Genomic DNA, 25,254 nt, shown 5'->3' with positions numbered 1-25,254 from the left:
CAAATAGAACCTTAATGGACTCGTTGGTTCCAATTGAAAATTGCACACTCTCAGCAGAGTTAAATTAACAGATGATCTCTGTGTTCTTTAACCACCCCCACGTGACACAGTGGTACGTCCTCCTAATAGTCTAATGTTGTCACAGAGCGTCATTAGCGTGCAAACTTCTTGGACACTAGTAGTCGTGCACTCACTGACTCACTGGGCAGCAGACGTGCTGTAGTTGTGGAGCTGGGCTGGCTGCATGCATGCGCATGCACGCACACACAACACACACACTCATCATCACATCACTGCACACACTCACACACGTACAGCAGCGCAATAAGTTACACACAGAGGAGCGTCTGGCTCGCAGGCAGGCAGCAGCAACGCAGGCGGCTCACGCCTTGTTTTGCTTTCGTGCACAAGAATCTGAAGATGGTTACAGTGTGTCCGACAGTCGCTGCTGGATCCAGCTCCTCGAGATGTTGACCAGCCTGATGCTTGTGAGTGATTATAAGCAAGTCATGGTTCTGTTGTCGTTTACGTAGAATACGAATTATAGTGTTTATTATATCTGTGCCATTACATAGGAACTGGGCATAACTTTGTAAAGCGTGAAGCACTTATAATGTCCAGCTCTAAACTAGATTTGAGAGTGTGAACTTATAACAGCGACTATACTTGTGTGATGTTGTGAAAGTGGCGTGATTCGCGTACACATGCAACAATGCGGTTGATGATTAGTGACTGGAAATAGTGAAATAACAGACAGACATGCACGATAGTAGGGCTATAACGGGGAAAAGTGCACAGCGTTCGTTGTGATAAAGTTGTAATAGCACTCACTTTAGCTTTAGCAACTTTCACCATGTTTCCATTGCCTTTGTCCCCTTTTGTCTTGCATGGGTTAACGTTAGCTTCCTCAGTTTGCAGCATGGGAGTTTAGTTTTTCCCCTTTCTTTCTTTCTTTCTTTCTTTACTCTGTCTCATGTTTTGGATTACAGTAACATGTAGGCTAGGGTGAAATATGAATGAAGATACAGCTATTGCCAGACAGTGAAAGTAGTCTATAGCAACAATGATATGGGTGGATATAGTTTATTAACAGATAGCAACAGTATATGAATGAATGAATGAATGTACTACAGTAGTTTCTCTCTATTTGTAAAATTGTTGTCAAAATGTGTGTATTATACAGTAACACAATACAGCTGTGAAAATACGTTTTTTTACAAAAAAACAACACGAGGAGATTCTGAATATTTTAACCAGAGAGAAGTATGCCTGACTGTAAAGGCATCAGTCAAATTAGTAATAAAAGTGTGGGAGTGGTTTTTATTGTTGAGTCAACTCCATCAAACAGATAAGAGAAAACTTACATACTGTACTGTGAAAACATGAATATAATCTATAATGTACGTCTTTCGCCAGTAAGCATATGAATGAATAATAACATACAGTGAGTGCAGGTGGAAATATATGCAGTCTATCAACACTGAGTAGTATATGAATTAATGTACCGTCTATGAATGAATGAATATGAATTCCTATTTGGACAGACTATCAACAGTGACTGCAATACCGGATAATATCCATTCTATACACATATATTGTGTGTATAGTCTATTAACAGTGACTGTATGAATGAATATACTTGTGTATGCTTTCTGTTAACACTTCAGCAGTATCTGGGTGAATAGTCTCTCAACAGTTATCCTCAATATAACTTAACTTATTATGTGAAAGTAGATTATCAATTATTTTCAACATGTTGCTTCATGAGAATCCCTCCACCTTTCAGAAGCATTTCTTGTTAATGGTCTGACCTTTATAGTACAAGCTGTCTGGTCTGAACTTGGGTTGGTATAGTCCCTTTAAGTCTTGTATTACAATCCACTAGCAGCCAGATGGGTTACCACTATCAGGGTAGTCATGTTAGCTGTGGAAAAGCTATAGCCTTCCATTCATGTCTCCATACCTGACTGTACTTGACCTTGTTATTTGGGCTATTTAGTTGCTCTAGGTTTTTTTTGGTACAGTTGTTGTTGCTGCTGTTTAAAAGGAATGCTGTCATCTTATCTCCATCTAACCAGCTTTGCCTCAGGTATGAAGACAGTCAAGGCTGACATAGAATCCAACAGTTTGTTCGGTACTCACTCAAGAGCACAAAAGAAAAAGGGCTCACTAAAGGGCCCGCGGCCAGCGGCCATCATGATAATCTCTTGGTAGAAGTTTCATGAAGCTAGGTGCAGTGTTTCGGGGAAAGTAGTCTTATAGAAGGCTATACAATTAGATGCATACCGAGGTGTTTGTTGTCACATGTACACGTACAATGCAGCCAGACCAGCAGCAGCATGGCTGGCAGGCAGGCAGTGTGATTCCTGGTACATACAGTGGACATGCCAAATGAACGTACTTCTTGTGCAAGCATGGTGATTCATATTTTTGCCATCAGTGGAGTTTGTGGCCTTTTTCTTGAGTTCAAAATCCTGTTTGCTCTGTAGCCTGTGTGTAACATTCTGTGAGCTCCCGTCACACCAATTTGCTTGCCAAACTCATTTCCCTTTCATGAGGGATTTTGGAAAAGGGGTTTAAGGGACTGTTTGTACTGCAGGTTACTTGGTGCTATCTGTGTTTTCAGGGCAGCTTTATTCCAGAAACGGAGTGGCCTCCCATTTGGCAAATTAGTCAGCAAAAAAAAAGAAAGAAAAAACTGCGTAAAGGGACGCAATCAGAATACAGATGATTCTTCCCTCGTCATTCTTTCCCTCATATGATGAACATATTTAGAGAGCTTTCTTTGACTTTGAAACATGAGATCTGATGTATCGCATTGCCAAACGTATGTGGTTAATTACAAACCTTTAACCATGCTCTATTGCTCTGATATTGTTTGCGGGTTTTTATTATACATTTTTGAAAAAGTTAACCTATAATGACATGCGCAAAACAGGGATGCCAAGTTGGCAGTGATTCTTTTTTTTTGTTTGGTTTTTAGATTAGTTTTTGTAAAGTTCCTATGTGTGAGGTTAGTGGAAGCACCATGCGGGGGATGGGATGCAGTCTTTCCTCATTGAATCCTTCACGTTGATCAGATGCCAATAGGCCTATAATATCCCATCCCAGGAGGTGTCTTTATTCCTATTCTAGGCCTATTAACGTGCAACAGATATTTCTGCCGGGGACGTGTCCTCTCAGACCCCTATTGTAATTAAGAGACTTTTTGTTCGATTTTGCATTCAGCTGGACAACATTTCTCTCCTAGCTCTGAGACGGATTCACTCAAAGCACATGTTTACAGACCTCGACGGAACCTCTTGTCCCGAACAAATGTATACAGTGCAAGTGATTATGTATGAGATAATTAAACAGTGGGGCATCTTAAAAAAAAAAAAAAAAAAGGGCTCCTTGGCCGCCACGCATAGGCCTCGCTAGGCCTTTGTGTTTATGGTAAGTGGGCAGCTGCATGCCTCTGAGACTGTGGCTCCGTACCAAAACCCTCAACCCAAGCTTGGTTACCATTATTGAGCCTCCCAGCCCCATGCTCATTTTTCACTATTCACACACTGCTTTAAATGTAGAGTATGCCTTCCCTTTTGACATAGCCTCATTTTTTTTGGGTGAACTGAAAACACATGCAGCTGTGTGCCGGGGCCTACACCCACCCTATAATGAGCTTCATGCATTTCTTTTCACTTAGTCAGCCAGCCAGCCAGCCGCGGAACTCAAGATGGCGTCTGATCCCCCCCCCCCCCCCCCCTTTATGGAAGGACACTAATTGATGACACCGCTAACAAAGACATGTTCGAGTGTCAAAAAGGGAACACCTCTCACGTCTCGTCGGTTTCAGTGGCGTTGATGATGATGTGCATCTGCTCTGTGGGAGGGGGGAAAAGCAGAACCCGTTGGCTGTCTCATCTCGGTGGCTCTTCACACACCCACGCATGCAGCGTCCTGCACTTTATGATTGACTCTGTCAACAACATCAAACAACCGCCATGACGTGGGAAACAGCTTGTGTGCAGGAGTCCAGAAATGGATCATTAACCACTTTTAAAGCTTTGAAAATAGAAGATCTACAAGCTCACGATGCATCACAATGTGACACGTTGTGAGCTGGTAGAGCTGCTATTTTTATATATATGTAACGCCCGGGAATCATGTTACCTATATATATTTTGTTGAACATTTACACCTGTAACGAGATGCCTAAAATAGGGATGCAAGCTAGGTTAAAATGGTTAACATGCCTTGACTGACTACTCAAAGTATATATATATATATATATATATATACAGTATAATTATACAGTAGGCCACAAGTGCAAATAGCTTTGAGACAACTTTCCAGGAACTTTCCAGGTGCATCCCTTTTCTCGCCTGGGGATTGTTTTTTTTCCTCCTTTGTTTTGAGCATGAGTTTTCACCCGGGCATTCTTCTCTGAATCATCCCAGTGATGGAGAAGAAGAAGAGGGGTTTTGGGTTAGGCCATCTCAGGTGCATGGTCAGCAGATGGGTTTCGGGTTAGGCCATCTCAGGTGCCTGGTCAGCAGTTGGGTTAGGCCATCTCAGGTGCCTGGTCAGCAGTTGGGTTAGGCCATCTCAGGTGCCTGGTCAGCAGATGGAGTTAGGCCATCTCAGGTGCCTGGTCAGCAGATGGAGTTAGGCCATCTCAGGTGCCTGGTCAGCAGTTGGGTTAGGCCATCTCAGGTGCCTGGTCAGCAGATGGAGTTAGGCCATCTCAGGTGCCTGGTCAGCAGATGGAGTTAGGCCATCTCAGGTGCCTGGTCAGCAGTTGGGTTAGGCCATCTCAGGTGCCTGGTCAGCAGATGGAGTTAGGCCATCTCAGGTGCCTGGTCAGCAGATGGAGTTAGGCCATCTCAGGTGCCTGGTCAGCAGATGGAGTTAGGCCATCTCAGGTGCCTGGTCAGCAGATGGAGTTAGGCCATCTCAGGTGGCTGGTCAGCAGTTGGGTTAGGCCATCTCAGGTGCCTGGTCAGCAGATGGAGTTAGGCCATCTCAGGTGCCTGGTCAGCAGATGGAGTTAGGCCATCTCAGGTGCATGGTCAGCAGTTGGAGTTAGGACATCTCAGGTGCCTGGTCAGCAGATGTTAGGCTTAGGCCATCTCAGGTGCCTGGTCAGCAGATGGGTTTCGGGTTAGGCCATCTCAGGTGCCTGGTCAGCAGATGGGTTTCGGGTTAGGCCATCTCAGGTGCCTGGTCAGCAGATGTTAGGGTTAGGCCATCTCAGGTGCCTGGTCAGCAGATGGGTTTCGGCTTAGGCCATCTCAGGTGCCTGGTCAGCAGATGGGTTTCGGGTATAGGCCATCTCAGGTGCCTGGTCAGCAGATGCTCAGATTACGGAGAAGTTCACAATCCTGAGATTGTTCAGAGCCACGGAGAAAAATCCAACTGTCATACAGTTGCAGGAATGTCGATGGAGAAAAAAAATGTAAACCTTCCTTTTATGTCTCTAATCTGGAATACTGACGATGAAAGACTTATAAGGAAGGAATAAGGAATAAGTAAGTAAGCCTTGCCGAGCCATGAGGCCCATATAGGGCAGGAGCCTATCTCCTGTTTCTGTAGCGTGAGGCAGCTTGATGTACAAGTACACCCCCTGGAGATAATGTACAAGTACACCCCCTGGACATGACGCTAGTATGTCACAGGGACTTACCCCAATCCAACCCTTAATTGATGCTGAGTGCCAAGCAGGGAGGCATTGGGTCCCATCTTTCCAGTCTTTGGTATGACCCGGCCGAGGATCGAATCCCAACCTCCCAGTTACAGGGCGGACACTGTAACCACAAGACCACTGAGCTGGTCATATGGAATAAGCCAATGCATTATCTACACAAGTACAGTATGTTAGGGTGTCTTTGCAAATAGGCCTATAGTCTTTCTCGGCACCCTACTTTTGAACTTGTAGAACATGATGTCAACGTTGTTTACCACTAGCTCACATAAGTGCCATAAGATGGATTAGTATTGGCTGTAATTGTCAGAGTCAGACTCAAAGCTGCCAGAGCTTTATGTAATGTAGTCCTAACCCAAGGGATTAACAGTCTGTGCCAACGTATAGAAAAGCTGCTCTAATTGGACAATTGCATTTTAAAGCTTTTAGGGGTTGAATGCAATTTAGGAGCCTGGTGCGATGTCTAGTTTCAAAGCCTGTACACTTTCTAGACGTTGCACCTCCCCGCCTCACCATGCTGGGTCATCAAGGCTATTTGACATTACAGTGCTATACGTCTGTTGAATCGAGACGATACAGTAGGAAAAAACCCCCATCTGTTTGAATTATTGCATGTACATGTAAAGTAGGTCCTATACACTCACTGTGTTTATTCCAATCACCTCTCTGACTATCATGGCTTGCTGTTGCAACTTTTTTTACATTCCAAAACATGCATTGTAGCCTCGCAGAGGAAGCTCTGGACTAAGATGGCAGCGATGCCTCACACTCACTGTCACATCTGAGGTCACACAGCACAGGCTGTTCTTTTTCGTGTGGCGCAGCAGAGTCCCGATCTCAGAGAACGGCAGCACCACAGCCCTCTTCCCCTACGCAAAGATTAGGCTTCTCAGCTTTCACGGTGGCTGCTGCCCTGACCCAGATAAAGAGCTATCAGCCTGTAAAAGATGCACGGTTCTCACTGATTCCAGATAAGGTGCAGCGTGGTTACGGGCTGTGGCTGAATGATGTGACAGCAGAAAAGGGTGGAAATGACCCTTTGGCAGAAACAGATAATCATCTGGCGTGAGCTAGCTAGACCAGTGGTTCTGAACGTCTTCGGAGCTCTGTCTGGACAACTAGATATTTCAAACAATCCACCTCCCCTCCCTCCCTCCAACAATATATTAATTAGTTGGCATTTAATAATGCATTACACAGCCATTTCTAATTTATCAAGCCCTATCAAGACCTTAACAGTCAATATTTCAAGCTCCCCCTATTAGTTTAAGAAAATCAATGGACTTTTGAAATATTTAAACCTATGTGTTATACATAAAAAAATCACACCTGTGTGAACTGAGTGGTGCAACTCCCCTCTCCCCCTGCCCCTCTCTCTCTCTCTCTCTCTCTCTCTCTCTCTCTCTCTGTAATTAGCAGGCAACAGTGCAAAACTATCTCTCTCTCTCTGTTTCTGGCACAACAGCGCCACTTTTGCCCCTACTGGTACTCATAGTCAGATAGCCACACACAGCCACATAGTCACATAGGTTAACACAGCCATTGCTGTTCCTTGGAGTGGTTGCACCACAAAAAAAAAAACAACATTTTAACTTTTAGTCCCTTGACTACCTGTACGTAAAGTAATTAGGCCATGGGCAACTTGTGGTCTGTGGACCACTGGTTGAGAAACAGAAACAGTGAGCTAGACAGTACACTGCATGGTTAGTTGACTTGTGGGTAATTCTCCCCAGCACCATCCAACGAACTCAACAGTGTGGTATGAACTATGAAGCAAGAGCTCTGGGGTTGTAAACCACCGGGCAGCCCAAGGAGCATGTCTCGGTATGTCTCGCTCGCGTGTGTTTTTTTTGCCGTGCAGTACAGTTTCGCCCGTGTGTGCATGAGAGAGCATTAGGCCTCTGCCAAACCCCAAGGAGTGTTTCTCAACACACACAGTTTTCCATTCATAAACTGCCACGCGAGTTTGAATGGGTTTCAAAAGCATGTACGCTTATGGGGCGGCCTAGGTTAGCGGTGTGCTAATTCTGCGTTGTTTGGATTGTGTCACACAATCTGGGGAGCGTCTATAATTCATGTTCTCCTCTCAGCCTCTCTCACTGAAGCTTGTGGTTCAAGTTTGGGGAATGGTGAAAAAAAAAAGAAAGAAATGTGGTCACCTTAGATTGATGGCAATGAGAAAAATAGGTTGGACCGTCCCGGAAACAAAAGGGGGATGAAAAGAGGTCAGAGCAGAACAACAAGACTGTGCATTGTCACTGGACGGCGTGATAATGCTTTGCGTAATGCAATTGAAATAATAGTGTGTGCGTGTGGAGGGGGGGGGGGGGGGGGTCACATCTGTGTCACATCTGTGTCATTTTATATTTTTGCTTTGGTTATTCAAAAATAGCAGATATACAAGCTCACAGCACGCCACTTCCTGCCGTGCTGCGAGCTTGTACATCTGCCATTTTTGGAAATAATAATCTTGAACTACTGATTTAGAAGGAATTTGTAGAATGGGCCTCAGGTCTTAATGGGTTAAAGAGGGCTAATTTGACCATTTCCTCCACTCCAGTATGTCTATTAGTTACCCATGATTGAGAAGAACACAGTGCTGTGTTTAATGTTCACACATAGTTTAGGCTTTGCACTACCCTTTGATCTGTCGCATTGTATTCACAGAGGCCACAAGTTAGTTAAGGCACTTACTGGTGTCCCTGAACTGTATGGTCAGTCAGTCAGTCAGCCAGCCAGTCAGTCAGTCCACCAGCCAGTCAACAGCCAGTCAGTCAGTCAGCCAGCCAGTCAGTCAGTCCGCCAGCCAGTCAACAGCCAGTCAGCCAGCCAGCCAGTCAGCCAGCCAGCCAGTCAACAGCCAGTCAGTCAACCAGCCAGTCCGTACGTCCGTCACCCACTCAGGGTCTTGTGATTTTCTTTCACCCCTCTCTGATGTCACCTCTTTTGTTTCCCACGGTGTCTCATCATCTGTACACTGCACCCTTTTGTTCTGCAGACATCGTCTGTTCTTTCTAGTTCTCTCATTGTTTTCTTTTTTTTTCACTCCCCCCTCTCCCTCTCACTGCAGTTGTTCTGTCATTTAGCCCCGGACGGTCGCCAGGCAGCCCCTCCCGACTCCTCTCTGATCCTAGTTAGTACCACCCAAAAAAGAAAACGTTCCATCGTCCGCCCTGGCCCCCATGGGCTGTTCTTACCTGACCGTGTGAGCCTAATCTGTCAGGTGCTAGTGTAATCATCTACACAGCGATTATGCTCCAGAGATTCACATCTGTGGCTAATCAGCTGTTTTACTGCAATCGGCGCGGCACTAATGCGAAGAGGGTTGTTTTGATAACCGCAAGGTCACGCATGCTATTCCCAGCCAGCCCCTGAGGATTCAATTACACAACTTTGACTTTGCTCGGCTACGCGCTCCCAGCACGGGGGAGCAGCGCTTTGAGGAAACTCGGGCGGACGTTAATCCGTCCCCGAGTGGATGGGTGAGAGGAAACCCCCCCCCCAAAAAAATCCCAAGGTTTTGAGTACCACATTCGGCGACAACAACACAGGGAAGTGAGATCTCGCAGTTTATCCCAGTTCATCTTCCACGCCTATTGATGCCGCGCCGATGATGACAGCCTGCGGTCACACACTGTCACACTGACTGACTGTATATTTTTATTTATTTTTCACACTCTTGCGGGGAGCATTTTGCTCGCCCACTTGAGAATTAAAGGATCTTCTTGTCAAACCACGGACCTCCCTTGACTTTTCCACTTTCCTCTTCAGACGCACACTTTGGTAGCTGCTCAAGAGTTTAGCAAATGCTGGTGGTATAGAGGGAAGAGTAGACCTCAAATGCTCAGACACTGAGGTATCTGTGTGTGTGTGTGTGTGTGTGTGTGTGTGTGTGTGTGTGTGTGTGTGTGTGTGTGTGTGTGTGTGTGTGTGTGTGCGCGCGCGTGCGTGCGTGCGTGCATGCTGGCTGAGCCCAAGGACATAAGAGAACCTTGGTTCTCTAGGCCTGCCCTGCCTTGGCGCTGTGTTTGTGTAGCCAGACCACCCCCAGGAACCATTTCCCCCACAATGCTATGCTAGTAGACCCACGCTTTCCTTACATGGAAAACTTAAATGAATTCGACAGAAACGTCCTAAAGTATAATTTCTCTTGTCTTTTACTTTCGTCTGCGCAGGACTAGGCCTGTGGAGTGAAGCACATTCCTGGAAGAGCCAAAGGCACGCGAGCGTGTGTGTGTGTGTGTGTGTGTGTGTGTGTGTGTGTGTGAGAGAGAGTAATGCCCGTCGAGATGGCCTCCAAACTCGTTCGCCCACACTGGAATGGCTTGTGGCAAAGATGTGTGTTGCCATGGTGATCATTTACAAGAAAACACTGGAAAAGAAGGGTGTCGACGATGTAGCGTCCAAGCGGCTGGCTTTGGGCCCGGTGAGATGTTTTTTCTCTTCCTCATGTATGAACTGTGTCGGGTTTTGTGTTCAATGTCTGATTGCATGTTTACGCATCCTTCTGCCAGCAGGCCTCAACTATGTTGTCAAGGGGTTTGGGACACAACCTGCTGCTGTTTTGCATTAAGAAAAAGACACATTCATCATTCCACAGCAGTTTTATGACCGTATAATGTATTGTCCCATTTTTGGCAAAGACAGAATTTGACTACAATTACAGAAACTGCCTTTGATGGCGTACTGTAAGCCTTCCACTAATCGACTTAATTTCTCGCAAGAAGTCAAATTTGCTGGGAAACCCATATAAAGCAACGGCTTATTAAAAAAATCCCTGGAAGTCCTGTTAAGGCGAATAACATTACTTGGACATTACGTACTTGACAATGAAGATGTTTATTAGTCATGATTGCATTGTGATAGCTCCCACTTGTCATCGCTGCGGTGTGTCATCTGGTTTGAATCCTCCATGCTTTCCACACACTATGCTCAAGAAAACAACGGAGCATTTCAGAGTTTCACCAGGAACGGGCAACTATGACTCACTTTATACAATCAGGATTGCACACCGTTAGAAACCTCTGCTTAGCGTTTTGTGCAAGACCTTTTCCCCCCCAAAGTAACGTGGACTGCGTTTGCCCTCGCAGCCACGTGAAATGAAGTCACCATGCTTGGGCCTGAGAGTCAGAGGTTATTGTTCTGCTGTAGCTCTCTCTCTCTCCATGTTGTCCTAGTCCTTGGCACACATCAGCTCACAGGGCACATTTACTGTATGTATAGTCTATGACTCAATTTCAAAATGTGGTTTATAGACTCTACGTTTGTGTGACTATGTTCTTGTTAACACAGCATTGCTGGTTGACGCCAGAACCTCCGTTCCTGTATATACATTGTGTGCAAACCCTGACCGTATATATTGTGTTTTGTTGACAATGCGTGCTTTTCTGCTCTTTCCACAGTTCCAGGCACAGACCATGAGCCAGGGGACTACCCTCTTCTCCTGCGGACTCATGGGTAAGAGAGAGAGTCTATGACCCCTGATGATTCAATTATCAACCCAGAATTTCTTCCCCAGCTTTAACCCGCAACTGTTAGGACAAGTTACAGATCCGTCAGCATAAAAGCTTAATTTATAGACGGTCCATCTCGTGACATTGTTGCTTGCCAAACAGAACAGCAAGCTGTACTATAGAGTAGATCTGTTCTTTTTGTAAAGCAACACCGAACGTACTACTGACTATAAATTGGGTTAATTCATCATCATTCGGTACTTTTTTTTCCTGACTAATATACAGTATTAAAGGATGGTAATATACTATACTCGATCTCCATTTCACAGCATGGTCTTCGGGAATGTAAATTGCCTTTTTTTCCACTCTTCATGAAATGGAGATTGAGTGTTATTGCTTGAATATCCATCAACAGTGTTCATATTGTGTTTGTGATATCTGTCAGCGGTTGGCGGAGGCCTACAGAAGCCAGGCGTATGGCGAGTAGCGACAGCGCTACCCCAGTCAGTAGCGGAAGAAATACAGATATTTTGCTTAAGTAAAAGTAGAAATGCCCCAATATAAAAATACTGTTATATACTTGTAACAGTAAAGTAAAAAAAAAAAGCCTGTATTCAAACGTTTACTTAAAGGACCACTTCACCACTTTTCAACCTATCTTCATATAATAGGTCCTCACTAATAATCATGATATATATGATAATATTTAAATAATAATAAAGATTATGTCACTGGTGGACGGGTTTCTGAACTGCCCACAGCCCTCCTATGAGACACAGACTGAGTAGAGAAAAATGGTGGCATTTTATCATGATTATTAGTGAGGACCAGTTATATGAAGATAAGTTGAAAAGTGGTGAAGTGGTCCTTTAAGTAAAAGTATTGACATCAAATTATACGTACAGTACCACAGTAATAGTACTAAAATAATCTAAAATAGCGGACCAACTATTTCCAAATAGCCTAAGTATATAAAATAGGACTTAAGTGGTTAAATTTGGTTTTATAATAATAATTGAAATCTGAAAAATAAGTAGTGACTAAAGCTGTTAGTGTAGTAAAAAGTTCAAGATGTAGTGGTATAAAGTATAAGCAAAATGAATAAATACTCAAAGTAAAGCAAACGTACCTCAAACTTGCCCTTAAAAGTGCAGTACTTTTTGGGCGGGAACCCCTACTTTTATACTGTTATACTTTAGCTATTGAAAAATAGCAGATCTACAAGCTACAAGCACAGAGTGCCGCGCTACGAGCTTGTAGGTCTGCTATTTCTGAAAAATCGTGAAAATGTGGCACAAATCTTTGCATATTTATTCTTTCACAGTGAATGTTTTTAACTCAAATCTTTGCTTCTGGGAAGGTCCCTGGAACAACATATTTTCAGATGGGGGTCAGCGGCCAATTACATATAATCTTGGGGGTCCTTGACATGAAAATGTTTGAGAACCACTGACATATAGAAACATGTGTTTTTTCAGAAAACTGTCAGAATTTAGAAGACATTTGTAGAATCGTTCTCAGGTCAAAATGGGTTAAGTAAATCTATTTACTTACTCTCCACCACTGGTGGCAGTGTCACCTATTCAGACCCATTCCATTTCCTGTCTCTCCCCGCTGTGTCTGGTCCTGGGCCAGGCATGTTATTATGCCAAACATGTCTAACAGGTGCTCCCATCAAGATTAATGTGCATTATCGTATTAATTAACAGCTTAGAATTAGTCACGGCGCTCCTGCGGGAGGTGTCGGCATGTCGTCACCTTGTTACCGAATGCCCTTTTAACTGCCACGAACCCGCCGTCGCTATTTTGGGCATGTACGGTAGTTAACCCATTTACAGTAGGCCTGAGGCCAATTCTAAAATAATGTCTTTTCTGAAAAACCTGTGTTTCTGTGACAGTGGTGCTCAACCTTTTTCATCTCAAGGACCCCCAGAATCATCTGTATTCGGCTGCGGACCCCCCATCAGAAAACATGTTGTTCCAGGGACCCCCCCGGGAGCAAAGATTTTAGTTAAAAACATTAGCTCTGAAAGAATATATATTCAAAAATGTGCGCCACATTTTCACGGTTTCTCAAAAATAGCAGATCTATAAGCTCGTAGCGCGGCACTCTGTGTCGCACTATGAGCTTGTAGATCTGCTATTTTTCAGTATAAATAACATAATGCTTAAAACACCAAAAAGGGGTTCCCGTCCTGAGTGGAGAAAATGCTTGGCTACTTTCTCTATTTGTCGTATGACGTGGGGTGGAAATTTACTACAAATCGGATGAATGTTTACTTTACTGGAGTATTCCCAATTTTAAATACTGTTACTTGTACATCTCAGGGGCAAATATTGTGATTTTACTTTGTAGATTGTTATTATTACAAAACCATGCATAAACCACTTTGTCGCCATATACTTCTGCTATTTGATCAGCTATACAATTTTTTTAAAGATATTCTTTTATACATTTACTTTTATTTTTGGTACTTTAAGTACATTCTGATGCCAATACTTTTGTACTTTTACCCAAGTACATTTTGAATACCGGACCTGTACAATTTCTGCATTGCAGTATTAATTATTTTACTTAAGTGGTTAGTGAATTTAATTATTATTCCGCCTCCGCATTCTGTCAGTTGTAGACGTTTTAAGAGTCACCAATCTTAGAACTTGACACTCGTTGTGGCTCGTTGTGAGATAAATGGCGTTTTGCGTAGGCTGGACCTTGGCACGGACACTGGCAAGGTCCTCTCTCCAAGCACACACACCCCATCGTTAACACAGTAGGTGTTGATCAGACCGGCTTTGTTCTCCGCCATGCCCATGTCGATGGCATTTGGAGCCAGGGATTTTTATCACAAGGGGAGAAGAATAGACCTTTTGCATGCCAGGAGTGGGCCGTGGCCTTGTGGAGGATCTGACAACTGACAGCTGAATACAGGGGTGGTTCTTGCTAACAGGCCAGAGTGATTAATGAGTGTTTTATTTGTCTCTCACTCATATACAGCTAGGTACAAGTAGTGAAATATTTGCGTGTCAGATTGTCAGTGACCGAGTTGGTTGGCAAGAGAGACCCACGCAGGGAGACTTGAGTATTTCTTCAGTTTATCGAAACAAATTATAGGTCAACACAAAATAACTCAAACGGAAACCAACTGAATAGCACAGCCGACCTAACCAAAATGAGATATGAGTGTGACGATCACTCCACTCTTTAACACAAAGTGGGATAGACGAAGATTTAAACAAGTGACTACAGATAACATTACACACCACACCAGCAACCAATAATTAACGCATGAAAATACAATACAACTGAACTATGACAAAAACAAATTCCTTCAAAAACCTAAATATACATTTCTTTTAAACTAATAAAGCCCTGCCCCTCCTGTCGTTGTGCAGAAGGAACACGGCGCGGTCCAATTTCACCATTAGCTCTTTACGAGTATAAGCAGATCTTAAGCAGCTGGTGGACTTTACTTGGCTAACCCAACACCTCCAGCAGCACCCCACAGAACGACTTAATGTGGAGCTGCTGATGTGGCAGCACACAGATAATGATAATGCTGTTTGTAATTAGAGAGAGAGAGAGAGAGAGAGAGAGAGAGAATAAGTATTAAAAAGAATAAGATAATAAATAAGGCATGATATCCAATCCATGGTGCTGGTAGAGTGTTCGGTTACTGGCAAATAGATAACCCAGTTACCTGGAGAAGTCTCTGATAAAGGCCTTGTATAAACAGACGTACGTGCCCACTGACACCACACACACACACACACACACACACACACACACACACACACACACACACACACACACACACACACACACACACACACACACACACACACACACACACACACACACACACACACACACACACACACACACACACAGTATTTATCATTGCCATAACATAGGGCTGAAATGGAGTCCCATTCCCTCTCCCCAATCATATCAGCTGTGGTGGTGACTGTGAGACTGCTGGTCTGTAGTGTGCAGCTACTTGGTTCCAGCAGAGGAGGAGGATTTTTATTTATTCTTGTCCTGGATGCCCTCTCCTCTCCTCTCCAGGTGCAGACAGAGTGCACAATGCCACGCACGCTGTGCCAATGAAAAAGGACACCGGCGCTCTGACCGAAAACCACAGCAGTCTGTCTTTGTGTAATGGCCGTTCCGATGCCTCTATCTGCTGGAGCAGAAGTGCAGTCAGTGGGCCTTCTCCAGGTCCTGTAGCTGCAGCACAGTGGTTCTCTCACCCCCAAAACTAATCGTATTTGATAATAATCCGTATTGGAACATTAGCATGCAGGGATTTGCTGCATGTGCACCTTCATGCTCCATTGAGGATGAACCCTACTGCCTTTGGTGACCCCATTCCTCTAGAATCTCCCGGCCTTATAGGACACAATTTCCCCTTTCCACAAACTCTTAAAGCATAAAATGCTTCCGCCTTTGGTTATCTGTCAGATGTGTCCCTTAACAAAAATTGTGACTATGCAGCTTTCACTTGTAAATGAGTAAATTGAGTACTTTGTCCAGCACAGTTGTTCATTCCATTAAATGGCCTGTACGTGACTTGTTGCTTCCAGAGACGAGTCGTTGGCCTGAGGTGCGTCGAGGCTGTGCCCTGCAGCAGCAGAGGCCAGTGGGGGCCAGCCTGGAGAGTCTGTGGGACGTCCTGCCCTGTACCGAGGTCCACCACCAGAGCCCCGCCAGGGCCCACTGGGGCCTGGAGACGGCGGCTATGGTGCCACCAGGAGCCATCACCACCTTGCTGCAGGACCTCAGTCTGGCCGAGGCGGCGGCCGCGTCGCCCTCCACCGCCCCGCCCAGCAAGCGTCAGTGTCGCTCCCTGTCGTGCTCGGACGAGCTGGGCGGCTGCCGCTCCTCCGCCTGGCGGCCCCAGGGCTCGCGGGTGTGGACGGCGGTGGAGAAGAGGCGGTGTCACAGCGGCGGCAGCGTGCAGCGCGGCGGCCCCGGGGGCCCGCCGGTGGGATTCCCCGCCATGCAGCGGAGCTCCAGCTTCAGCCTGCCCGCCCGCTCCAACGCCCTGGAGCTGCCTTGCTTCGGCCAGCGTCCCTCCGCCTGCCCCGCCGCCTCCTCCTCCGCCTTCACCAGCCTGACCGCCTCCTCCATGGTGTCCCTGTTCCCCTCGGAGCCCCCCGCCGCGCAGACCCTCTACCTCTCGCACGAACAGATCTGCCTCCCGTCGCCCGCCAGCTCTCCCGACTCCACCCCGGAGCTGGAGCGCCGTGGCGGACATGAGGGAGGTTTGGCCCGGAGCCGCTCGCAGCCCTGCGTCCTCAACGACAAGAAGATCGGCATGAAGCGCAGAAGACCGGCCGACACGCACAAGCAGCGGCCGTCCCTGGACCTGGCAAAGATGACCCAGGTTGGTATTTATCTTGTGTTTGTTGCTTTTATACATCAAGCAGCAGTGGTTTTCAATCCTTTTCATATCAAGGCCCATTATTTATTCAGCACTTGAGCCACGGGCCACCATTTGATGGGACTTAGCCTTGCAGACCCGGCCAAAACTAAAGAATATATAGGCCGACACATTTCCATGCTTGATGTTGGTACCATAGGAGAGATAGCAAATTAACTTAAGTAATGCAGATGTTTTCATTTTACACTCTCCAGAGTTAAAGATCTATACAGTATAAGGGTCAATATGGACGGTTACCTATTCAATATACCTGAAGGACAACTTGAAATATCCGTGATAAACCATGAGCGAGATCAATAAACTAAACTAAACAAGTAGATGATCATGAGGCGAAATATGAATCATATCCATTCCACCATGCCACTGACTGCATGGTCATTAAGTTTAATACATGTATTTAGCCTACAGTGATGTGGATAATTGTCTCCCTCGGTTCCCTTAAAAGTTTAACAGTATATTATACTGTATTATGCTGTGAATCCCCTTTAGCATCATGTGATGAGTGATGAGTTCCGTTTGAGGCGCCACTACACTGTATTTAATGCTGTAACTTAGCAATAAGCATGTTATATAATTCACCACATGTGTCTGTCTTGACTCTTCTGGCCCACATTTCACGTGTCATTTTCCATGACATGTGATAATGTAGTCGTATAGTTCCATATCTCGTGGTCGTGGATTATCGTGTAGCCGCGGCCGGCCAGACCCATCTCGGGTCACTAGTGGCAGCTTGCAGGGAAACGTGTTGTTTTTGTCGACTAAAACTAAGGCGAAAAATGTTCCTCGACTTTTTTCACTGACTAAAACTAAATGGAAACTAAATGAAAGCTAAGCTATGGTGACTGAAACTAAGACTAAATGTATTGACAATTTCATCAACAGCTTAAAACTAGGAAGGGGACAAGAGATCTAGTGGACAAGAGATCCAGTATAAGTAATTTTACACTTGGTTGCATGCTGAAAATAGCAGATCTACAAGCTCACAGCACGTCTGTGACACGTTGTCATTACGACAACATCAAGGCACCGCCAAAATACATTTTAGTCTACTAAACTGTAGATTTAGTCGACTAAAATCTCATGACATTTAGACGACTAAAACTAGACTAACACCAACACATTCCAGGTGACTAAAATGTGACTAAAACCAAACGAAAACTATTCAAGAGACTACGAGACTACTGCCAAAAACAACACTGCGTCCATCCATGCATGTGCTGGACACGCCGGTACCTCAATCAGTCTCGCTCGCCAGAGCTGGTTTGTGGCAATTTGTTCCTTCCGTGTTGGATAAACAAACAAACGCGACAAAAGGTCACACATATTGTGTCACAACCCGCACGCATCCCACCCACCCCACCCCCCCTTTCCCACACCCTCAAAGTGTTTCTGCAGGCGCTATCATTAAATTAATGTGATCTGTCATGCAGGCCATTTCTGGGTCACATTCCTTTATGCGGGTGTGTGTGTGTGTGTGTGTGTGTGTTTACACTTGCCGAATAGGAGAGAAAGAGAGAGGGAGGGGTAAAGCATGCCCTTCAATGATTTGTGTTGCTGGAGCAACTAATGGTTTATTGAGATCCACAGTGTCAGCAGAGGGCTCGGTTAACGTTACGCGACGGATGAGTTCCGTTCACAAAGGGACGGTGCTGTGGGGATTGGCTCAGAATATTGCACTTGATCTTCCCCCTTGTACTTTTCACCAAGCCAGGGAACTTCAGTCGAGTCCGGTCCACATTTTGAAGTGAACCCCATCTTTCAAACACGGCAAACCTCAAACCTGTCCTGGCTGCACATCCTGGCAGGCTTGTGTCTGTTCTGCCTCATAAGCGCACACACACACACACACACACACCGACACAGTAATGTTTCACACGTTCACTGACTGGGTCATAAACACACGGCTGGACTTGGCCCTCCTGTTAAAGTCGCCCAGAGTTCAGCGACGTCTTAACAGTGTTGGCGTGACACATCGAGCAGCAACGCGCACGCACGCACGCACACACACACCAAAATAGGGAGGAGGTCAGCGTGAAGACACAGGCTTTTTCGATGTGGCAACGTCAATATTTTCACAGAGGAAACCTCTTTCGGGGTCTTTGAGTTTGTTAGCTCTGGTTCCATCCTGCCTGCTGTTCCACCATCACAGTGCTTCAGATCCCCGTGGCGCTGCGGCGGGCGGAGACTCCTGCCTTTGAAACCAAGATGGCGTTTGTATTTAGTAGTACATTTGAAATATTCTGATTTGCCTTTAGTTAGTAGACCTCAGGCCCCGCTTTGTATTGTCCGAAAGACCCCCCCCCATTCAATTCCCTTCAAGTGGGTCTGGTTTTGAGGCAAGCTGTGGGGAAAATGACTCGCCAAGGTCCTCCTGGCCCAAATAGTGGCCAAACCAAAGGGGGATTTCTGGCCTGACGGTTGAACGACTGTACCATGCTTGGCTTTTAGCGAGCCCAGGAAGTTTAAAAGTACAGAACTGTAAAGCATTCACCCGCAACACAGTTCAGAGGGAGCCAGCAGTGGACCAAGATCAGTGGACTACTCAAATATTAGACCACCATTTCTTTGTCCGGCAGCTGTTCGCCACCTTGAGCCAAAAATAGCCGATCTACAAGCTCACCATGTGTCGCCAACGCGACGCACTAAATGGTAAATGGTGCATTTATATAGTGCCTTTATCCAAGGCGCTTTACATAGATTGTGCATTACATTCATTCATCCATTCACACACACACATTCATACACCGATGGCGACGGAAACCATGCAAGGCACCAAGCAGAGTTGCCTGTTGGCTTATAGATCAGCTATCCTTGGCGGCACGATGCTCGCGCACAACTATACGTATATAAATGAGGCACGAGCACAAGGAAGTGCCGCATCGTGCTTCCCACTTCTCCCCCAAAGTCACCCCCTCTGTTCAAAGATTGATCACACTGCTGAGTCTCGTCTCTAAAGTGTCCTCCTGTCCACACCAATGACACGGCGAAGTGCCGATACGTTGCCCCGTGGCGGTGTACTTTTACCCAGGGACGAAACCGCTACCCTGCGTGTGGCCCGCTGTGGCTCTCTGAATGTCAGGAAGTGGAGCAGCTGTGGTGGGGGGGGGGGGAATTATGGATCGCAGCGCAGGGGGGACGGGGGGGGGGGGGATGTGTGTAGGGTAAAGAGATATTGATTTCTGTAAATTCAGCTCGCTGGGGTGGATTGCCGCCACAACTGTGGCCTCATGAGCTATTGATAAGCTTTTTATTGACGTGAGCGTCAAGGTCGTTATGGTTGAGGTGCCTTTCAGCCGGGCTCTCCGTTTCACCGTGCTACGCTAGGAGGAACACAGATCTGTAAACCTCCGTTTCACCGTGCTACACTAGGAGGAAGGGGATCAGAGGTGCCACAGATCTGTAAACCTCCGTTTCACCTTGCTAGTTGCTACACTAGGAGGAAGGGGATCATAGGTGCCACAGAGCTGTAAACCTGCAGCACTACTCCTTTAACACCCCAAACGCCCGGGGTTATTTAGGGTTAGGTTTAGTTTTAGTGAGGCTAGGCTAATGGTTAGGGTTACGTTTAGGCATAGTTAAAAAAAAAAAAAGAGAACTGTCAATCACAGCGGGGTTTGCCTAGAGCTGCAGTGGGATCCATAATGACACACCACAGACGACTGACGTCATAGATACAGTAAATTACGTCACGGGCTGGCCGACACGAAGTCACGGCGTTCCCACGAGGATCCCGTGTCCCCGACATCCACCTGATTTCATTTACGTATTCAGTTTATCCAATCCGAACACATTTTTCTGGTGACATTATTGTTTCTGTTAAAGCCAGACCATTCATGGACTTCATCAAGTTGGGGCTCCCAGGGTGTGTGTGACTCTCTCTCTCTCTCTCTCTGTGGAGGAGTCATTGGAGTGGGTGACTCTCTCTCTCTCTCTCTCTCTGTGGAGCCTAGGAGTCATTGGACTGGGTCAGCCAGTGGCGTTGGCTGTGCGCTGCTTGCACAGCGCTGATGAATGTGCCCGCTTTGCGTCGTGCCAAGGACAACAGCTGGGCTCCTTTGATCTGCAGCCCCGATGCAGAGGCCCTTTCTGACTGCTGGGGGGGGGGGGGGGGGGGGGTTGTTTCCACTGTCCCCTCTCCCCTTATCCTTGCTTATATAGTTTAGCGAGCTCTGTAGTCATCTCGGGGGTGTGTGTGGGAAAGGGTGCACATCTACAGATCAAGCCCCAAACCCCCCCCCCCCCCCCCCCCCCCCCGGTTGATGTATAGGGGGGGGGGGGCTTGATCTGTAGATGACCAATAACGCACATGTACGCTATGTTGAGTGTATCAGTGTTCCCTCAGCCCTACGTTCCTTCAACACTAACCCTGAGCTGAGTGAACACAGTGCTAGTGACCCCCCTTGAAGTAAAAGTCTGGAATTCTTACGTACTTGAGGAAAAGTGCAAACGAATTGGCATAAAAATGTACTTAAAGTGTACTTAAAAGTTAAAAAGTACTCATTATGCAAGACAAGACAAGTTTTCAAATACAGAGAAATCTTTTGAAAACAGCAAATCCACAAGCTCACAATGAGTCTATGGCCGAAATATATACTGTATACACAGGGCTATACAGTGTATGTTTTGTAATAATAATCAAAAAAGTTTCTTTGAAAAACAAGTTTCTGACACTGTCAGAAACTTTCCATTTTTTTTTCTCTTTGGGCTATAAAGAGCAACATTTTTGGCAAGTTTCTTTTTCTTTTTTAAGTATATGCTTTATTGCCCTACGCACCTGTCACTAGCCTTCTGAGGTGTGCATCGGCCTTTTGCTAAAAAGTTTGTAATAATAATCAAAATCTACAAAGTCTAAAAGTACAATATTTGCCTCTGAGATGTAGTGGAGTAGAAGAAAAAGTACTGGAAATTGAACATACTCAAGTAAAGTACAAATACCTCAAAATTGTGCTTTAACTACAGCAAAATTGTACATGCACTACTTATAGTTACTTTACACCATACTCCTGTTCATGTTGGGCTGCTGCTGCAGCCCATGTGAACTCCCATCACTCCCCCGTTACTAAGGTGTTGCATAAGAGCCGTCCATCGTGGAGGCTTTTATAGAGGCTCTATTCTCCACAGAGTGCAGCGGTCAGGCATGCATGGGTGACAGCTGCTGCTGCTGCTGCGTCTATTCCACGAATGCACGGCCCTGCTGGTCTCCGTAACACAGGCACAGCCTCATGTCCGGCCAGAGTCCAGCTGTCGCGGTTGCCTCGATTCACGCCTGCTGCTGCAGGCCGGCCGCGCCGGGCACATGTGGATTTGCCGGAGGGGGGGAGGAGGGGGGTTATACTGCTACTCGGGCTTCCCCCCAGATGTATGGCGTCCATTGTGCGGCAGGCGGTGGCCGGCCCCGGCAGGCCCGACGAGGTTTGACATGAGTGATGTTCCGTCCTCTGGATATCTGCCCACAGGGCCACTCGGGTTCCCTCTGAAGACCACGGTTATTCTGTACACTTTGTTCAGATGGCCTCTCTCGTCCTCACGACCAACAGTTGTTCCAGTGTGTAATGACAGGCTAAATTTGTACTGTTCTTCGTTCCTTCATGTGTGTGTGTGTGTGTGTGTGTGGACATGCGTGCTCTGCTGTGTATTCAGTATACTGCTTTCTCATATACAGTACTACGAGCACAGTAGAGCAATTGTATTAAAAAAAGATGGCCGTGTGGTTAGCCGTGGACTCTGTCCCAGTGAGGAGGACGTGATGTCACTGGCAACAATCTAGACGGAGGAACAAATATGTATTTTATGTCCAAATGTTTCGTCACCATGGACACCATTAGTAGAAACTGCCAACAGACACAATAGGGACTGGGAAAGGCTGCTCACTGTACTCGTGTACTTAGTGTTGGGTCATCAACGGAACGTTTCGCCCGTCTCTTCCCGGGGAAGCACGTGAAAACGCTTAAATCTGATCCGCCTGTCCTTTGTGTCTCTCTCTCTCTCTCTCTCTCCGCAGAAACTGAGGAGTTTCCACAGCCTCAGCTGTCCCGGGATCACGGACGGCGAAGACGGCGGTCTTCCATCGAGCCAGGCCACGCACACTCTCAGGAGCGCCGGCGGCCAATGCGAGACTTCGGACTTCTCGTCCGTGAGCGAGCAGGGAGCCGAGGACGTCGTCCTGCCCCCCAGCAGCGGCGGCACCAAAGACGACGACGAGGTCGCCACGGAGGACCTCACCATCGAGGAGCTGGACGACTGGGGCTCGTCCGTGGGCGACACCTCGGCCGTGTCATCGTCCAATGGGAAGGCACACGAGCCCCTGTGGGCGGGGCTGTGCAGCACCCGGAAAGAAATGTATCAGCTGGGAGGCGAGCTGGACATCGAGCAGATCGAGAGAAACTGAGCTGACCCCGTCCTCCTCCTCTCTGGTGGGGGGACGGGACGGAGGGGACTGGACTGTGAAAGTCGATCGCTATAGGGCGGTTACAGTAGGTAAAACCACGCTTAAGAGTCTGGAGGGGGGGGGGAAAAGGACAAAGCAAGTAGATAGCTAATGCGGGATTGCCCCAGCACTTGCCTCGACTTTGTCTGAAGGAGAGACTGATAAGGAGCTTTTGTGGGCCCCTCTCCCCTCCCACCCCAGGGGCCCCACTGGGGACTTACTGTAGTTTGGAAGCTACCAACACCCCCCCACCCCCCCACCCCTTACCCCTGTGCCGTATGTCGGCCTCATCTCAGGAGAACAGGGAAGTTGAGTGTTTCGGGGGGAGGGAGTGAAGGAACTGTACGCCGGCCGGGGGGTCTTGAAGCATTTCTCTGTTCTAGCCTGACTACCTGACTTTGTACTATAGGTATATGGAGAGAATACACAGCAGGCTTGTATAAATTCTCTGCACTAGGAATAATAGTGAATGTTTCGCTGACGTTCTTCAGTATAGTACATGATGGGTAACATGATGACACAAATGGAGACTTCTTTGAGAGTTACTGTCCATTAGAGCCCCTTGTTTGGCTCTTAACCGACGGGCGGCGGCGTGTGCACGGTCGCAGAGCATATTGACGAGCTAAAACATTTCACACAATAACACCGGGGCTTGTCGAGAGATCTACTCTCCCTCTGTTGTTCGAGAGAAAAACCTTAGCAATGCTAATAGCGTTAATATTCTTTCTTTTTACAATTTATAACTACAAAAAGCTATGTATAAGAACATGAACATATTTCTATACAAATAAAACACAGTTTTAAATGTGTCCGTTTGCAATCTATCCCATTATTTATGCGTCTCTCGTCGTCAGCACAATTTGGGGGTGCCTGCCGAGTGTATGGGCCTTGGGCATAATGTGTGTATTGAGGATAAACAGCAAGGTCATTGTGAGTGATGTCCCCGGTACAACAATGCACGCTGACCCAATTAGGCCGCCAGGAAAAGACAACCACAAACAGTAGTAGCAGTGACATGGTGAGGGCCCCTGACGGACACACTCTGACGGCCCTGTGTTTGTGTGCTGAAGCAGGGACGACAGCAGGCCCCGAGTTGGGAAGTCCGGTCCACGCTTTACCCCCCCCCCCCCCCCCCCCCCTAATTCTCCCCCCTTTCTTTTCTCTTTCTTTCTTTTTTTCTTCTTCTTAGTGGCGGGTGGAATGGCGGAGTTTGAGCGGCGCTTCACCCCTAGAGACCTCCCTCTCTCTCTCTCTCCCCGGGCTCGGGGGAAAACAAAAGGGTCTTTTTTTTCCTCCTGTGGAGGAGCACACAGTGACGTGGGAGGCGGCTGTGAATGTGGGCCATGTGTCAGTGCTGTTGCCGCCGCCGTCGCTGCTGCTAGTGGTGCGGTGGCGCTCAGTTTCCCTGGCTCCCCTCCACCACGGCCTGTTGTGTGAACAGGCGGTTTTACATTGTCTTCGGGTGTGTGTGTGTGTGTGCGCCCCCACCGTTCCAGTATAGCTTTAATATCGCAAAAAAGGGCTTTCTAGGGGCGTTTTGAACCACGGCGGCGGTTCAGACTTGCAGCCATGTCAGTCATTCTTCTGCGTGCGTGAGGTGCCAGCAAAGGAGAGAAAGAAAGTCCCCCTCATTAAGAGACCGGCAGCGTAATTTGAGGATCGGGGCTGACACAGTACACCCGGGGCTCAAATACCACACAAAGCAATAATTGTGGGCTTAAACTTGCCTAAAAGGCCAATGTATTCTTGTAATGGATTGGATTATGCCATCGTCTTTGGGTTATCTGTATGGTCGCACACACACACACACACACACACACACACACACACACACAGTGAGGTCCCTCTCTGCACTGTCACAGAGCGGCCTAGTATATAGTTCACACAAGGAGGCTCTTTTCAGCGGATAAACCGCGTTCGGTTAATGAGTTGAGAAGAAACCGGGTAAACAGCACCCTTGTAAACGTGCTGCTGTAGAGAGAGAGAGAGAGAGGCAGACAGAGAGAGAGAGACCCCCCACCCATCCATCCACCCACCCTTCAAGCAGCAGTGACAGAAATGAAAGGGCGCTAGTGTTCTCTGAGAAGATAGGCGCTGAACGGGAGGGGGCATGTCACGCTCTGTTGTGCAGCACGCCTGTCTGTCTGTCTGTCTAGCGTCGCTGCTACGCAGCACGCTGACGTGCTGCCGGTCACCCTCGCTGTGCTCCCTGGCCATGCCCTGCGTCAGTCAGTGGTTCTCAAACTT

General features: G+C 46.9%; 1 protein-coding gene across 2 annotated transcripts; it reads left to right on the top strand.

Moving 5' to 3' along the window:
• Positions 1-231: 231 nt before the first annotated feature.
• On the top strand, positions 232-23,816 carry fam53b (family with sequence similarity 53 member B). Of its 2 annotated transcripts, XM_083786801.1 has the most exons (5): positions 232-488; positions 9,859-10,109; positions 11,086-11,140; positions 15,721-16,523; positions 22,582-23,816. In XM_083786801.1, the coding sequence occupies exons 2-5, from the start codon at positions 10,020-10,022 to the stop codon at positions 22,966-22,968; spliced, it is 1,335 nt and encodes a 444-aa protein (XP_083642927.1). In that variant the 5' UTR covers positions 232-488; positions 9,859-10,019; the 3' UTR covers positions 22,969-23,816. The 2 variants fall into 2 exon arrangements, with proteins under 2 accessions (XP_083642927.1, XP_083642926.1); XM_083786800.1 differs by lacking the exon at positions 9,859-10,109.
• The last annotated feature ends 1,438 nt before the right edge of the window (positions 23,817-25,254 follow it).

Source organism: Protomyctophum parallelum (genome assembly GCF_964188405.1).
Source record: "Protomyctophum parallelum genome assembly, chromosome: 17".
Lineage (NCBI taxonomy): Eukaryota > Metazoa > Chordata > Actinopteri > Myctophiformes > Myctophidae > Protomyctophum > Protomyctophum parallelum.
The sequence above is the reverse complement of the archived record's forward strand: the minus strand, read 5'-3'. Positions and strand labels throughout refer to the sequence as shown.